Raw genomic sequence first — 17,653 nt, forward strand, 5'->3', positions numbered from 1 at the left:
ACGAACGCAAATGTCTGACTTGTCCACGCCAAAGCACATTCTTTAAATCACGTTCGATCCCAGGATGCAAGTTTGCATTTATTTAGAGAATTCAAAGTGTCGTCAGGTTCCCTTTATACAGGGAATCGCTTGACATTAACTGCATGGCGAAACTTGCCAGCATTGTAACATTACGTTCAATTGTGTAGCATTTGTAAAAATCGCTTGCACTTGTCAAATATGTGTTGTAGGGTGCTGCTGAGGAGTTTGCAATCGGGCCGACCAGAGGCAGCACCGATAGACAGACTGCTGCATACAGTCACAGGCTGAGCTGCTACCAGCATTAACAGAGTATATTGAGGGCAAAGGAAGTGCCGTTTTCTTTTTGCGGCCCACTGGCTCAGTATGTCGTTAGTCAGTGACCTCTCGGGGTTCACTGCTGTGTTTCTGCCAGAGTTCACACACACACACGCGCTGCAGTGTTGGGCGTTAGGGAAAGCCCTGAGAAACTGCAGACACATCTCTGAGTAAGACAACACTAGGAGAGACCGCGAGACAATTAAAAGCTTGAAGTCCAATAACTTACACGGAGAGATTTCAAAGAAAGGAAATTACATTTATCAGGGGTTCAAATTCATTGCTTTCCACTCAGATAGCTAAGCCAGAAGAGAGTCCAAACAGTCGCAGAAAGGAGACGGCAGCAATTAATACCAGCACTACAGGGATAACAGGGAAAGAAAGTATAATGGTAAGACGGGATGGTAAACCGTAACTGTTTCGAATAAAACTTTAGCATAGAATATGCAATAAATTAAAAGTTAATACTCAAGAGGCATAACTGTCAAATGTGATAATAACTAGTAGAATGGTGGCCGTGCTGTAATTAGATCATTTTGGAGAGATGTCACAAATAACTGTCCCATGTCCCACCTACAGTATAAGAATGTATTGTTTTAGCTGGCTTTCACACTAGAGTGGAAGGATGTGCGGGGGCTATGAGGCAGACATGGCCAGACTTAATTTGGCCTGCTGCTCTCCAGGAAGTGAGGTCACAGCTGCTTGGAAGTCTGCAGAGTGGTGCTGGGCAAATTCTTTCATCAGCGCAGCCAAAGTGTGCTGGGTTTCTGTGGAGAAACAAAATAATGGGTTTAGGGGATGACAGAAAAAAATTCAAGATGGATTAATAAAAACAGCAATATTAGAACAGAATGCTTGATAAGAATACTATGTGCTGACGATGCTCAATGAGGGGAAAATAGTTTGTCAGCCGTACTGTTTCTCCTTGTTTTTGCACAAATAGCTTGAACACTACACAGTTCCAGCATTCAGGTCAGTTTAAGTTAGGGCCTCTTTCAGTGCAATCTAAGAAAACAAGCCACAGAAAGTCTGCTTGATCACAAAGAAGTCTTCACCTTTATTAACTTTCTTGTTGCCAAAGACATCACTGGACGCAGCAACTATGGGCTTCATTAGCGTCACAACCTGAGGGGAAAAAGAAATATGGCAACAATGTTCAATATGAGTATACCAAACACTGTTTTCAAAGCCCATAAAAAAATAATTCTGATCTGATAATCGCAAATTTAAGAAATCTCAAGTTTCAGAATTCTCAGACGTATTTTATGTTTGTTAAAACTGATTGATTTTAAAAATCACACAGACATTTGTTTGCTTCCCATTGTCATCTCAGTGTTTTAGGATTGTGTGATCTTTGGATTGTGTGAGATTGCTGTTTGCCTGCATATTGTAATGCAGTAGTACTTTATAAAACATGGAATAAAAAGTGATTGAAAGATTGGCCTGATTGTAGTCTATATAAAGCTTATATTGGGGTCATTTTAAACATCTGAAAAGCTGCTCCAGCACCAATTATGTACAATTAAAATCTCAGCATCATGATATATAGAGTTGAAGCATTGAAAGACAAATTGTAATATGAATGCACCTGTGGTGTTTGCACACCTGCACAATGTCACCATAAATAAAACGGATTATCTCATTCAAACAAAATGGCCGATGTTTTCAGAGAGGCATGAATCACATTTTCCTGGACCAGATATGGACAGACAGTGGTTTTATGAAAGTATAAATGCTAGTGTTGTAACTAGGCTGGACGTCAGATAAATATATCTTCGACACAGGGATTGTGATACCAGGTGTAGATTGTGTTTGTGTAGTACCAGAGCAGGGCTGTGTGTGTAGAGCATAGCCAGGCAGGTGAACACTGTCTTGTTCTCCTCCAAGTCCATTTTGAGGGGAAGGCGAGCCACCAGCGCGGGCACAACCTGTTAGAGAACACACCATGTCACATGTCATTTGAAATGAATTTGTGTTGGTCAGCAAAGATTACTTGTGGTGGCTAAAAATACTATCTTGTCAGGAGGCGTGCAAGCTGTAAATATACCTGCTCAAGAGGGACAGCGCCCACATTGCTCATGATCATCCTGCAGAGGGCAGCACACAGGTTGTCAATCACTCTGAGATCTGACTCTTTGGTCAGCATGTTGGAGAACACAGACAGCATCATCGGATAGTCTCTGGAACAGACTTCATTAAGGAACAGCTGCATGGGATTTTTTGTATATGTCTGCAGGTATAAACACACATCCTCACTCACAGAAACACACATGTAAGAAGGATACGTTATACCGGGGGGTCCAGTTGCCTGGGCCAGACATCCCAGTCCGAACACGCTGTTGTTGCGAACCTCAGGATCACTGTCCCTCACTCCAGCTACCAGCACAGGAAGCAAACGATTGGACAGTTTGTTCGCCAATGCTTGACCACCGGCCACAGTCACTAGCGCCTGCAGGATTTCTCCGATCGTACCCACAGAGAAGGACCGGTCGGCCACCGTGCACGTGGATTTCTTTTGAGGGAGAAAGAAAGAAAATGGTTTAGTGCTATACATCAAAAGGCATTACTTTGTGGCAATACACCACAGCTGTCTGTCTATCTGTCTGTCTGTCTATGCATCCATCCATCCATCCATGCATGCTTTCTGTTGAGCTCCAGTACTTGTCAGTAGGTCCAAACTCACCGTTTTGCTCATGAGGAGAGGCAGCAGGTCGTTGAGGTAAGGGGCGAAGTTGCCTGCAGGCACAGAAGCGGCCAGTATGGGAATTCCTTCCCCGGCAAACTCCTGGAGCATGGCATCATACTCCGCCTGATCAGAAAACACATCAGGAAATGCACACTGAGCAAATGGACAGTGATGTGGGTGGTACATAGGCGGTATACGATTCAATATCTATGTATTCTATATTTATGTCTCAAAACATTCCATTTGAATTTTACAAAGTGAATGGTTTTATTGGTGAATGGACAGGCGCAGGAGAAATTGATACTCTTGCAGTAATTGCGCTACAATATATACTTTCACGTTTATAAAATTAAACCAATTCATATTCATCAGTGTATACAAAGAATTTGGATTTACGAATATGCGCTAATGTGGTGACACTCAAGAGTAGGCCACTAATATGTGTAGATGGACTTTTAATTTCCATAACTGTGACTTTGATATGCAGCAGGAGGCCACCTAACCTGTTGGTCTTCATCATCAGCTTCATCATTATCACCGCCCTGACAAACAGTCTGAACAGAAAGATAAGAGAAAAACAATGATGGAAGGTTACTATTACAACACTGAAGACATATCAATAATGTGAAATAATTGACCAAATAAAGCCATTTTCTCTTCCTCATCAGTCTCCCTTCTTCTCACCTTTTTCTTAAGCACATCGCAAATGACACAGCTGATAGCCTTAAGGTGTACAGGGTTTTTGAAGGCCTCCTCCTTGCAGGACTTTATGACATTGTTCATGGTTTCCAGGATGCCCATCACAACTTGGCGCTCATCCTCTTTTTGCACTGCTGCCACAAAGCAAGGAAGCACCAAATCCAGCAACTTCAGTAGGGCTGGGGGAGGACACAGGATGTACAGGAATGAGGGGGAATTAAGTTACAATCAGCTTTATGCAACTGCATTCATACCTGTTCGCCAGTCTTGAAAAAAAACTAAGTTTGCCGGCCTCTACCTTAATGTTTGCAATATTATATAATCTCACAGTATATTGTATGCCGAGGGAACAATTAGATTTTCTCCCTTGATGTTGTTTTCCTTAATAATCCCCACTGCAGAAGAAAGCAACACTGACCATTTCTGTATTTCCTAAAAAAATATAATAACAGTAGCGTAGAGTTCCTGAGAAGAGGTTTTACCCTGGTGGTTAGCCTCAGTGGGATTCTCCTTCCACACTTGACGCTGAGCCCGACAAAACTGTCCCAAGGCTCCAAATGCTGCCCTGCGGACGTCCTCATGGGGAAACTAGGAAGGGAAGGAAGTCACACACAGAATGAGAGATCGATGGGTTGAGAAGAGAGAACAAGCACGTGTCATTCACAACGTTGTTAAACAAGACAACGATGGTATACTATGACAAGTGGAACTAATCTAAAGTAGATCCAAAGATAATAAATGTCAAGTTATATTTTAAAGCGGACGCAAGATGACTATTTCAGGCACGTTAAGAGTTAAAGGCTCATTATCAATCTACCTACAGACACTTTTATTCATAAACAGACAAACCCGCAGAGACACAATGTATGGAATGCACTAACACAGAGACCCAAAGTGCCCTTCACAGCACATTAGACAGAAGGATGATTGGGCCGACCAGCCAGCAAGCCAGAGATACTTACATCTCTCATCCCGTAAACCTGCTGGAAGCTGGTCTCCAGGAAGGGCTGGAAGGCAACACTGTCAAGGGAAATGACAGCAACAAAAAATAAAATACACATGTGAATGCACATGTGAAATTTCTGACAAAGATAGTACAACAAGCTTTATGAGCGCATGCCTTACAACATATACAATTAGATAGAACGGAAATAAAAAACTATTCACGAACCCTACCTACTAAATAACTGCGCACATTATATTCAGAGTTAAAAAATAAACATTTGAAAATAGTTAGACTAAGAGAAATTAGTCATATAAATGCAAAGGCTAGATCCCCTGTAAATGATCTATGTTACCCAGTGCTGAATGCAATCTCTCCCAAAGCATTACAGGCATCCTCCTTCTCATCGATGTAGGCGTTTTCCACAGTGAACCTTGAGATGGAAAGACACGATATCAGACAAAGCGGGATCAGTCTTTTGTTCATGTGTAGTAAATATACATGCAAGTGTGTACATGTGTGTGACCCCTACTGTGAAACATCATGGATATCGGCCTCAGACTTATCTCCCAGAAAATGATCCTCATCTTTTACTTCGTTGTCATCGTCGTCGTCATCATCTAGCAGGACAAAGGTCTTGTCCTCCTCAACGTGTGCCTAAAGAGGACGGAGGAGGATGAAACGTGAAATGCCGTGTGATTATTTATATTATGAATAGATAGCCTGTAGGTTTCAGAGGCTGGTTTGTGTGCTTTATACCGTAATGCCCTCGTTGGACTTGAGAGCGAGCAGCATGACTGTTGTGATGGCAGTGAGGTGAGGAGTCAGGCAGTCTGGGCTGACTGTGGATACAGCAGAGTATAGAGTGTACCTGAAGGTGGGGAAACACACAGAAAGGTGTAGTTAAGGTTACAGGATGTATGCTATTACTCATTGGGTCGTCAAATAATAACAAGTATGTGTATATTCAAGTCTGTACAGAAATATACTTCAGGATTATTATTAATTCTTCTTTTTTTCCCTCTTCAGTTTAAGTTAACACAATGTGTACTAGGCCTTATCTATGAATTGTGACAAGAGACAATTTGTGGTAATTTCATAATGTAACATTGATCTTGCCTGAAATAACAGGGGGATGTTGCAGGTAAAATATTGCCACATAATGCATCCACTCTTTAAGTTCCTTTACATACACTTTAGGATCAAACAATGCGAGCCGCTAATATTCTGGGCTGTTTTGAGTTGACAGTGGATTTCATTTATGAATTCTAAGACCATTTTTATTGCTATTTCCACATCAATTTTAGATAATCTTGAATAGATTAACAGTTAACTTTATTTTGCCACTTGGATTTTCAAATGATGGCTGAACATCTTTAGTCTTGTTTCTACGGTGTTTTATTTTCCGACTCTAAAAATACTGCTTGTTTAACGTAGAGTTGTTAAAATACCGTAGTCTTCGGTTGTATTGTATAAACATGATCTTTGTCAATAACAGCCTTGGAAAATCAATGGTCTTCTTTCCTAACAGGTTGGCCTGCTAGTGAGCCATTTCGAAGAGATACACATTTGATAAAATACAGCATGTATAATTGAAACATATAAACAGGTTAAATACTTTATGAATGAGACCAAAAAAATTGATTTAGGCAGGGTTAACACTCTTGTTTTCTACCTACCATCGGTTAAAACGGGATGTACAAACAAAACGTATTAACAGAACGTATGCTAGCCTTTCAGATTAGAGTCAAAGTTATAAGAAGGCTTCAATTATAACACTACACGACTCAGACTCCATCATGTGGCTCAAATGTGTACTGCAGATACTTCAAGTGTTAGACAAAAGACATTCTGTAAATGTATTTGGCCAGCCTAATAAAATGTCCTGCAACCCACCTGTGGATCCAACCTAATCTTTGAGAAGAACTACTTTAAACTAACAGACTGTGAGTCTGGATATGTAGATTGAGTGTAAAAATATACTCAATGTACATGTAAATATTCACACACTCACACACACACACACACACACACACACAGTTACATACGTGCAGCGTCTCAAGTCAGGGTCATCAATGGTTTCAGTGAGGTTGATGCCCAGCTGAACACACTCTGCAGCAAGAGGACTGAAGACATCGTTGCCGATGGTACGGGCCAGCACAGAGAGAGTATCTAACAACAGCAATAGATAATCAACAGTCATTCATTCATGCTGTTAAGTTCAGTGTTGAGTGAGATGCAAATTGTGTTGCCAGATGAAAGTAAATCCAAAACTACTATTATAACAAGATGTTTGTACAACAAGCTGCCACCAGGCATAAGTCAGAATTTTTTTTGTTAAAAATGCTATATATGCTAAATATACCAACATCACAACTTCTGCCTTTTCATTTCCAAACCCTTGTGTTTTACCTACCCAAGGACTGAGTTTGCAGAGACCTCATTTCCTCTGTGGTGCTAGTCAGGAAGCTCTTCAGGCTTTCAATAACTGGAGGGAAGTAGGGAACCAACAGCTCCTTGGCAGCATTGGCTGAGAAGACAGTGATTCACAATGATGCTTGGGTCAATGCACCTTGATCCAAGCAGCAACATTTAATCTCAGCAAAAATCTACCTATTGTATTGTTTGGTTTAAGAAAGGTGTGAGGCTTAATCTTTAGGTCGCATACAAATCTGATGGATCTTTGACAGATTCTTACCTATGGCACCTATGGAAGACACAGCAAGCTCTTTTATCTTTAGGTTTTCACCGTTGTTAAGAGTAGAAAACATAGTCTCCATCAGGGTAGGCAGGTAGGGCTCAATATCGGCTCCTGTTATGCAAAAAAAGATGAGATAGAGAATGAAGATCCTGTTTCTTTGGTTAAATCTCTTTATTATATAATATAAATATTATACATGTAAAATGTATGATAGAACATTTTAATACCAAATCAACTAAATAACTCATTAAACACAAATTTGGATAATTTGATGTAGTTTATCAATTATGTCAGGAAAGTTAATGTCTGTGGGATTTTCATATTTCCTCGTGCAGGGGCCACGAGGTGTATTCACTACTTTGTCAGTCATTGCATGAACCTTTTTCAGCTTACCAAGGTTCTCCATGAAGTTCTCTAGGGCATAAAAGGCCTTAGTGACATGGCCGACCTTGGCCTGGTTCAAGGAAGAAAGGTAGCCCAGCAGTAAAGGCATCAACTCTTCACAGTACTTGCTCACGTCAGGCTGGAAATAACACACGAATAAAAGAAAAAATCTGTTCATAAAAAGACCATCATATTAATTGTATAATAATTGTATTCTGTAAAACTGTAGTACATTAAAGTATTCAGGAACAGTTACATTTCTAAAAAACTACACGATGTAAGCAGTACTCTGTTCCAAAGTGAGTCAATGCCAAAAGATGCAATATTGTAACGTAATTTGTATCCACTCTTACATAGTCACAAGTCTCAACTGTGAACATCCAATTGTTCCAAAATATCAAAAAATATTTACAAATAATATTAAGTGTATCCATTTATAAACACTTTGCATAAAAAGTATAATCTAAAAAAAAAAAGTGTAGCCAATGTATGTGGCATTGTAAATGTTGCTGTGTTTACTCACCTGTAAATGTTCAGAGAACTGTCCCAGGGCAAACAGGCTGGCACTGCGCACCACCTGATTACTGTCAGAAAGACACCGGCACACGGTCTGCAGTATTGATGACAGCATCCTGACACAGATACAGACAAACGTGTGAATATACTCCAATCTTGGTAATTATTAGTCAGCAACAGACCACCCCTAACAAAGAATATGTGTGCTGAACAGAAAAATAAATTATACGGGGAACTTTTCAGATGACACCTGGACATACTTGGTGCGCAAGTGTTCAGCACATCCTTCAGCTAGAACAGCAAGACACATGAGACCGCCTTTCCTCTCATAAGGGTTTTCACTGGTGAGGGAGGCCTGGGCGAAGGGCATCTTAAAACACAACATAATACATCATCAAGAAACAGTAACCCGAGTCAGGGCTTGTATTTTGTATTCAGGTTATTAATGATTCATCAAGCATATCTGGTATTGTTTACATTGACATCTAGATGACTTACCAGTTGGTGAAACAGCTTTTCTGGGGGCATATGGAGTGCCATTGTGTCAATAATCTGGAAGAACAACAAAAAACTATTAGTCAAGATTGATCTTCTTTGCAACTCCACAGTAAAACTATTAAAGCTGTTGCCATGTACATTCTCTTACACAACAGAAGGGCACATTGCATATCAACACAACTTTTCCCAACCTGAGCAGCACAGTGTTTGGGATTGTCGTTGTCTGTGCCATCTCCACTGTCATCCTCCTCATCCTCTGGGTCTTGCTCACCCGGTGGGGGAGCTGCACATAGCACTGGGAAAATGCACTGCAGGATGGGGTTCAGCAGCTTCTGCTTCAGGATCGTCTACCAAGTGGTGAAAATGATGATAATTTATTTTATTAATTCAATACAATACAACTGAGCCAAACACTTGTTTGTGGTCAAGCCATCTGACACTGCATTTAGTTATAAATCTTCTGATCAATCTTTTGTTTGCATTAAAAATAATGCATGGAAATATTATTGTAACACCTGACAGTAAAACTGTGTAATGGTCTGCTACAACTATCTGCGCAATAATCCATGAAAATGGATTACCATCTACCATCTCCTCTGAAGAACAATTCACCCAGAAGGATTGAGGTACTCCGGGACTACAGATACCTGTTGTCCTGTTCTTGATCTTTGTTACTAATTACAAGTTGATCGACAGTTCTAGGTCATTTTTTTATTAGCTGATGAGTGACTTTACCTTGCTCTTCAGCCTGATGAGGAAGGCAACACAAGAAAGTGCTTTCACCCGCAGAGAGTCAGTCAGTGTGATGTCACTGCTCACCTGACACAAACATCGATATTGAATATATGTTATTATTATTCTCAGCACTCAGATAACCATTATTTGTTAGTTATGAAAATTTTAAGAAATTCATAAGTTGTAGGGAGGAAAGACAGAATTCAGACATTACGTTCCCACCTCCAAGCAGAAGCGGACAATGTCGGCAACATGAGGGACAATGATGGACACTTCACTCTCCATGAGCTCATTGAACACTTCCATGGCCTCGCTTGCTTGGCTCTGTGCAGACACAGACAAACCCAATAATTTGACAGGTGAGATTTATCCAAACCCTTAACTGACAACAGCAATACTTGTAATAATTTAAATACATTTAACAAGTTACCTGATCTGCCTTGATGAGGTGTTGCAGAGCGACAATCAGACTTGGGATGAGAGAACGCATCTGGTTCTGTAGGGCAGCAAAATGTCACTTAGTCATTAAAAGGTGTATGAAGATATCCCATCTCTAACAATTTAAATTGTCTATACACCATTTGAAAATTGCTCTGCCAAATGTCAAAGTTAAAACTTTAACAAAGCCTCACCATTTCTTCTGTGCCAGTGTGTGCAGTTATGGCTGTGAGGGTGAGGATGCAGTAGTACAAGGCCGTTGGGTTGTTGAGGTCCAGCAACACAGTACGAAACAGCTGCAGCAGCTGGCTGTAGTGAGGCTTGAAAGGCTTAGGATTGGACTCCACCACCTTATTCAGCAGCAGCAGGCCAACCTGTTAGGAAAGAAGACCATTGATTTTCCAAGGCTGTTATTGACAAAGATCATGTTATACAATACAAACAAAGACTACGATATTTGAACAACTCTAAAAATACTGTTTGTTTACCGTAGAGTCGTAAAAGGAAAATAAAACACCTTAGAAATTAGACTAAAGGTGTTCAGCCATCATTTGAAAATCCAAGTGGCAAAATAAAGTTAACTATTAAATTAGTAGATAAAATTTGACCTGTCTGTCATGAGGGTTGCTGCTCTTGGTTGATTGATTGAGTAGCTCCAGCAGTGCAGGCCAGCGGTCTGGTGTCTCATGTTTAACCATTACTGCGCACAGTTGGGAGAGTGAGTACTGCACTGTGTGCCTGCAAAATACAGATAGATATACAAATGCATTCAGTCCAGGCTCATTCATACATTATATTTCACATGTGTATGGCCATATGTTGCCACCTGACATAACAGTCTATGTGTACCAGTGTCATTTACAAGTCATGAAACTGGGTCATTTAAGACAATGCATGTTATTGTATTAACTAATTAGCTTACTCTGTTTCCTGCATGAAGACCTGCAGAACCCCTGCCTTCAGGCTGCACGAATGAAGGGAAACATCACAATTACAACTTCATTTCAACTTAACAATTATTGGGAAAGTGTGACATGTTTTTTAATGAAAAGAAATGAGCGAACCTCTCTCTATCTTCAGGCCTAATCTTCTTCCAGTGTTTCTTCACTCTCAACCTCAGCATCACTGAGGCCGACTGGCGAATCTAAGAGGTCGAATCAGGATATGATTTGGGAATTTAGTAGTTTATATAGATGACAGCCCACAGGGACAAGAGCTTACACCCAACACTCTTATTACACACACAGAAATTATACTTAATGCTTGGATAAAAAATAAAACTATTATCTCACTGCTCTCCCTCTCTCTCCCCCCTCACACACAGACACACGAACACAATACCTGAGGGTTTTGGGAGCCACTCATGACAGCACACAGGGCTGGTATAATGGCTGGGTCTTTGAAAGCCTGCTTCAGCTGGGCGGTAGCCTAAAAGACAAAAGAGGTTTGACATGACAGCATGAACGGAGATTTCGTGATAAAAAATCCATTTAAGTTTGATACCGTTGGAAGACAGTGGTTCTGAACTTTAAAGCCAACTGTTTGACAGTTAACGTTAGCCAACCGTTCTATTTGACTGGGATAGCTAGCATCGTTCCATAACCGTTAGTTTTCAAACGTGTCCTCCGTCTCACAAACAAACCTAGCGTTAATAACTTCGCAATGCTAACTCGAACAAAGTTATCTGCGACGTTAATGTTACCTGCTGAATGACGGCGTTGTCCGGCTGAGTCATCTTTGACAAAATCATCTCAAGATCCTCGGCCATCTCGACAGCTCAGAGGGACCACCTTCAGTTAACCTGGTGTGGCCGTTAGCCGTTGAGTTAATGTTTCTAGTTAATACAACGAGCTGTACTTTCGCGGTTTCCAACGGTGTCCCGAGTGAGCTTATGTCTGTCAACTGTGTAAACAGAGCAACTGTGGGCCGGTCGAGTCAATAGCTAATCACGTTTGCCGTGAAAATGTAGGTTTAAAAAAAGTCGGAGAGGTTATCAAGCTGAATGGCGAGAGTTGACAGATCCGTTCCCCAAGTTGCTCGGTCTAGTCCGTTAAGGGAGTCAACTGCCAGCACGCGGGGCCGAACCGGCCAGGAGCTACATGTGAGTTGAATTAAAGGGACCGGCAGCAATCAGCGAGCATTAAGTCTGATAGAAAACCCGACAGCGCCCTCACCTGGAGAGGAGGGCATGGTGCAGTTCTAAATCACTGCCAATGATGATGGGGAGTTATTTAATATATGTATGGTACTTGCGCAACTTTGAGACACTTCTATATTACTTTAGTTTAAAACAATGTTTTACTGCTGTATATTTCTACTCCATTAACGTTTCATGTATGAGGGAAATATACAGCTATATTTATTTTCAAATAGCAGATTTTACACACAAAACATGCATTTAATTGCCAGTTTATTCTGTACTGTTACCCATAGCTGGCTACAATTGATACTAGAATAGTCCTGCAATAAATCCTGCCTTCATGTAGGTTATAATGTTTTCCGTTTTGGAGGATAGTTTGTGGTGCTGTGATGCTATAATTGAGGTAATTTGGATCTTATGTTCACCAGAAAGCATGGAACAGTATATTTTTCATATGTTAAATATTCCACAGGGATTCTGATGTGTCCAGAATCAGCTGATATGTTACCTCAAAATTCAATACTGGCCGCTATAAACGCCAAATACAGTAGTAGGACTACTAAAAAAAACATATGATGGGATTATGAAACTCTCCTACACTATAAAAAGTAATTAAATGTGTCTATATTTGAATAGCTACCACATTATAGTGATATTTAGCTTATAATACTTTGATGTAAGTACTTTTTTTAGTGCAGGGCTTTTAGTTGGTATTACTACTTTTAGGTATTACTACTTTTAGGTACCTAAATAGTACTTCTTCCACCACTGAAATATCAAAACACATACAATTACCGATTAAACTACTGAGAAGGATTGCATGAAAAGTGCCTTGTGGTCGCAGTTAGGTGCTCACAGACAACAAAAGAGATACTTGTAGAGATACTTGGTCTTGTACTTCACACTCAAAACACCCATTGATGAAAACACAAGGTCAGTGAGTAATCTGCAGTAAACAAGAAAGGAACACTGAGGGAGTAATCATGTAACTTGAGAACAGAAAGAGGTCAAATTTAGCTTCAGTTTGGTAAAATATAACGCCTGCCGGGTAATCTGCATTTACTGTTACAGTTTAATTACAGGAGGGAAAGAAAATCTTCCAAGGTGTATGTAGTAGCAAAACAAAAGATATGCAGGCAAACCATAATTGAGTAAAATAATTCTGTTCAAATGTATACTCCAGTCTGTACACCCGTTTTCACAGTAGCACCCCCTCACAAATCCACATGCAAAATACAGTCCGGTCATTTAAGGTAAAATCTGTTCAACATACCAATGCTAATGCCTGCAAACCTGTTCACCCAGCCCCTGTACACACCTACACTAGCAACCCCCCTCCTGTATGTCTCGCCTCAGACAAACACACCCTGTCCAGGCAGAGATCAGTAGAAATGCAAATGTCCCATTAGGCTCACTGTTCTCACATCATTTCATCCCTAACAGATTCATTACCACGTCAATACAGCCAGGGAGGTGGAACACAAACAACAACCTGGACAGTAATGCACGGCTAACCTACATCATCTTTGTGAAAAGAATAGCAAATGGAGGGTTATGGCAGTTGGTGTCTGTGTGGTGTGCGGGTGGGGGGATGTTGGGATTTGAAGCTAAAGGCTCCAGTTTATGTTCAGTGCATAATTTTAAAGTTAAATATATCTTTTAAATCATTTTATCAAGTGGCTCCACTGTCCTAGCTTTCTATTTGAATTTCTAAATCATGAACAATCACTCTGACTAAGTATTAGTGGTTCATAAGCTATTCATGTTTGAGACCAAGATACTACATTTAGTCTATTGATTGGGGACTCATGAAAACATTAGTAATCATGCTATTTGGGAAGTCAGATCATGTCCATGGTTTAAAAAGCACTGAATCGTATGTGCTTTCAAGGCAGCTTGGAGAGGTTATTTACGGCAGTATTTAGGTAGCTTTTTGTTACTAAATTATGTTTTGCTCACCTGCTTGGTACAAAACGTTATAGATCTCTTGTTGCACAATGTGTTCCTCCAGACAGGGAAGCTTGTTTTTATACATAAATATCTGATTTTCCTGAACTGCATTGTGATTTGCAACACTGCCCTTTCCTTATTGGGGATATAATAGATGCCTCTGATAAACAAACACAATCACAAAACACCACCAGTAGTAACTATCTGAGGTTCAAACGTATTGTGAAGAGACACGTCTCTTAAAGAGTGATTGTGTCAAAACTTCTTTCTTTTTTTAAAGAATGTAATTGTTTCAGCTGATACTGTCCATTTTATATATTCTTATTTGTGATTTGTGTTGAACACCGGGCCTCAAGATCAGTGATAATAATCACTATGAACACTTATATTGTGCATATTTTTTCACAGACAAAGTTAGATTCAAAGAATGACCAAGAAACAATCCTCAAAAGTCAGTCCAATCCACAGAACCTCCCGTTTAACAAACACCGTGTAACCTTCACCTGGACTGATCTGTGATACTGGGTCAACACTCCCAAAGGTAAAGTCATTCTAGATATTGAGTGTATAATATATCGGATAATGCGAACACTTTTAATGTCGGCGGCTATCGGCGGCCGTGCTAAGAGAAGTGGGCTACTTCAGAAAGATAGACTTGGCCAATAACATGTCCATGTAAGGTGAATTAAAGAGATTGGCTCCCACGATCAAAACACCCACCCCCGTACCTGCCCACACCCACACACCCCGATATAAACAGCCTCCGGGAAGCAGATAGGCGCAATTTTTTAAGGCTAGTCGGCACGCGTCTTCCAACTGGGCGGCCCGAGCTCACAGCGCCCTCTCACATCTGCGGGACTGCCCTGCTTTACATTTTAAACATTTTATCTCCGAGACTTGAGCTTCTCTTGTAGTTAGTTTTTTATTCAGTGTGAAGTTTTTACACTTTTTTTAATCGCGACGCACCAAAGCGAAAGAGGGGAAATGGCGGACTGGAAGGCGCAGATAAGCTACAACTACAACCCCTCGTACCACGCCTACGCGTACGGGCTCGTGTATCAACCCGGACCCGAGCAGAACCACGGGAACCCGACCGGCTGGGCCGAAACCGGAGCCACAGATTTGAGCAACTACAACGGCGGCGCAGTGACGCAGGCCTACTACGCCGCGGCCCCCAGGGCCCGGGAGGAGTCACCGCCTCGCAGCCCGGAGCAGCACGCCGTGAACGGCCACGGTCACTACCAGGGCTCCGGGGTGGTGTACCTCGGGGACACGCAGGCGGGCCGTATGCTGCTGGCCGGACCCCACCGGGCCGCGTACGGGACGCATGAGGCCAGGCGGGCCGGAAGCGACTCCACCAGCGACTCCGAGACGCACAACTCTCCAAGTACGTACTTTTAGCTGAAGCCTAGTTCTGCGCGATCGTTTTTTAAAAGGCCGTTACTATCGTTACTTGAACACGTAATGGCGTCTGTGACCTGTGAAGCTCTTGAGTCGGGGCTCACATCAGTCCATTGGCTGCCAAATGGAAAGATTTCTTGCGCCAGAATTGACCATGAAGTCCAATCCAGCTCCATCTTGATTTGAAAAGGGGAAAACTAAATATCCCGCCACTGAATCCACTGAGCGCCGCTGCGCGAGCTAAGTGGCGACATCTCGCGATAAAATGCGAGAATTACGAAAACTAATAATTAAATTAACAAATCAGGTATTGTTGTTTTTTATTGTTCCACAAAATGTTCTCGTACAGTAATATACATCCTGTAATTTACTGTACCGTTATTTTTCCTTATATTTTACTTTATATGCCAATTGCAGAATCAATAACTTTTAAATCACTTCAAACCCATTTTTATAGACTTGCTTTTAAGTGATGTCGTTTTTTATGATCTATTATGCAGTTATGTTGGTCCCCAATTTTTGTTGTATTTGTGTTTTCTGTTCCATTTTCTCTTTTTGGTTTTCATTGCCTTTTATGGTATGGTCCTTTTTTTGTTTACCGGTATTTAAGTTATGTATGACTACTTTGTTTATAAAGGTGCTATATAAATAAACTTATTATAATAATGTATATTGAACTAAATCCAACGCTTTGTCCCCCTTCACTTAGATTCGTGGAGTTCTGGCAGCAGCAGCAGAGAAGGAAGTCTCCCCCAGACGGACCCTGCCACCTGGGTGACGAAAGAGCTCTGCGACGAGGCAAGCACCAGGAGCCCGGATGCCAGCGAGGACGCCTCCGGCTCTCTCGTGGAGGAGCCGGGGACCTTTGCTGTCAGTGGGAACGAGGGCACCAACAACGCTACCTCGCTAGAATTGCCCTCGACGGCCCCAAAGAAGCCATGCACGGCTGCTGTAGTGGCCCCCAAGGGAAAGGTGCGGGCAGCCTTCTCGGAGGGTCAGATGAACGCTCTGGTCCAGCGCTTCAGTGTTCAGAGGTACCTCACCCCGGCTGAAATGAAGAACCTGGCAGAGCTAACGGGGCTGACCTACAAACAGGTGAGGGATTGATGCTTATTTTAGTTGATCACAACTACAGAAACATGCATGTACACTTTCTGATCAGCTGAGATCTCCTGCGTCTTATTTTGCAGGTTAAGACTTGGTTTCAGAACCGAAGGATGAAGCTAAGGAGGCACCAGAAGGACACCAGCTGGGTGTCTGAGCGCTACAACAAAGGCAGCCCGATGCGTGGAACCATGTACGCCAACGGTCCCCCACACATGCCACCTGTAAGTAGCTTGTTTGTTCCAAGGCGGATACAAGTGGGATCAGACCATTGTCCTGCTCGGGTTTCCTGTTCACTGATAACAAAGAAACAGAAGCTTGGACATAGAACAAGTCGTCCATAATGGAGGCCTAACCATAGTCTGGTTATGGCCTTAAAGGCGGTACGAAACACAACAAAATGTGCTACTTTTACTGAATGAAATACTAATTTGAGCCACCTCTTCTTTCAGTATCAGGGAGAAGTGCGGCCCCAGCTCAAGGAGCATTACAACCAGCACATGGAGACTGCCTTCAAGAAGACTCCCCAGAACATGGCTTTCTATCTGGCGGCTATGGGCTCTGCTGCTGGAGCCGCTGGCTACCCCTCCTGGTCCCCCAGCTCATCCCAGACGGGAATGCCCTCCAGGCCCCAGGTTGCTGGCTGGTCCATGCCCACTGGCGTCAGCCACTACGAATACAACCACAATGTATTCCACTCAGCCAGCACCACCTCAGCAAATAACACCGGACCGGACACGAGCTTCAACAGCAAAGATGGGGAACCCATCAGCAACCACGGGCCCTTGAACATGTCCATGGTACACAATGGCAGCCAGTAGCAAACGAGGAGCTGCTAAGCTTTTTTGTAAAAGTTACTCAGTCTTGTTTGTTAATCTAGTTTCCTGACTGGTTTGTAACTGAGGTCATTTTTGCATAGCTGGGTGTACATAGGCCTTGTTCATACTCCTGTTGAAAAGTAGTTTCCCCCTTTTGCTTTGAAGCTTTATTTTTATATGCAACTATTTAATGTATGTTCGTGTGTTCTTTGCGCTTGGTGATACAATATGGGTCCAAGTTGGATTCAGTCATTGGATTACTTTTTTGGGACCATTTTTAAGGCAAAGTACTGAAACAGATCTG

The 17,653-nt window shown here is 41.9% G+C and overlaps 2 protein-coding genes across 2 annotated transcripts; one reads left to right on the top strand and one right to left on the bottom strand.

The window, feature by feature from the left end:
- Positions 1-957: 957 nt before the first annotated feature.
- ipo4 (importin 4) lies at positions 958-11,704 on the bottom strand (the record flags this gene model as incomplete). Its single annotated transcript, XM_079233998.1, has 30 exons — positions 958-1,103; positions 1,392-1,461; positions 2,160-2,264; positions 2,384-2,516; positions 2,622-2,848; positions 3,020-3,145; positions 3,526-3,576; positions 3,707-3,900; positions 4,204-4,309; positions 4,684-4,741; positions 5,020-5,097; positions 5,197-5,321; positions 5,424-5,535; positions 6,713-6,836; positions 7,081-7,194; positions 7,363-7,476; positions 7,759-7,888; positions 8,273-8,381; positions 8,526-8,635; positions 8,764-8,817; positions 8,955-9,110; positions 9,499-9,582; positions 9,721-9,822; positions 9,929-9,994; positions 10,131-10,310; positions 10,545-10,674; positions 10,859-10,900; positions 11,001-11,080; positions 11,278-11,364; positions 11,639-11,704. 30 exons carry the CDS (start codon positions 11,702-11,704, stop codon positions 973-975), a joined length of 3,264 nt encoding a protein of 1,087 aa, XP_079090124.1. The 3' UTR covers positions 958-972.
- A 3,306-nt stretch (positions 11,705-15,010) lies between these two features.
- Positions 15,011-17,352, top strand: nanog (nanog homeobox; the record flags this gene model as incomplete). The annotated part of the gene is made up of 4 exons (XM_079234284.1): positions 15,011-15,413; positions 16,137-16,522; positions 16,618-16,755; positions 16,984-17,352. The coding sequence occupies 4 exons, from the start codon at positions 15,011-15,013 to the stop codon at positions 17,350-17,352; spliced, it is 1,296 nt and encodes a 431-aa protein (XP_079090410.1).
- Between the last annotated feature and the right edge of the window lie 301 nt (positions 17,353-17,653).

Source organism: Taurulus bubalis, assembly GCF_910589615.1.
Source record: "Taurulus bubalis genome assembly, chromosome: 18".
In the NCBI taxonomy this organism is placed as follows: Eukaryota; Metazoa; Chordata; class Actinopteri; order Perciformes; family Cottidae; genus Taurulus; species Taurulus bubalis.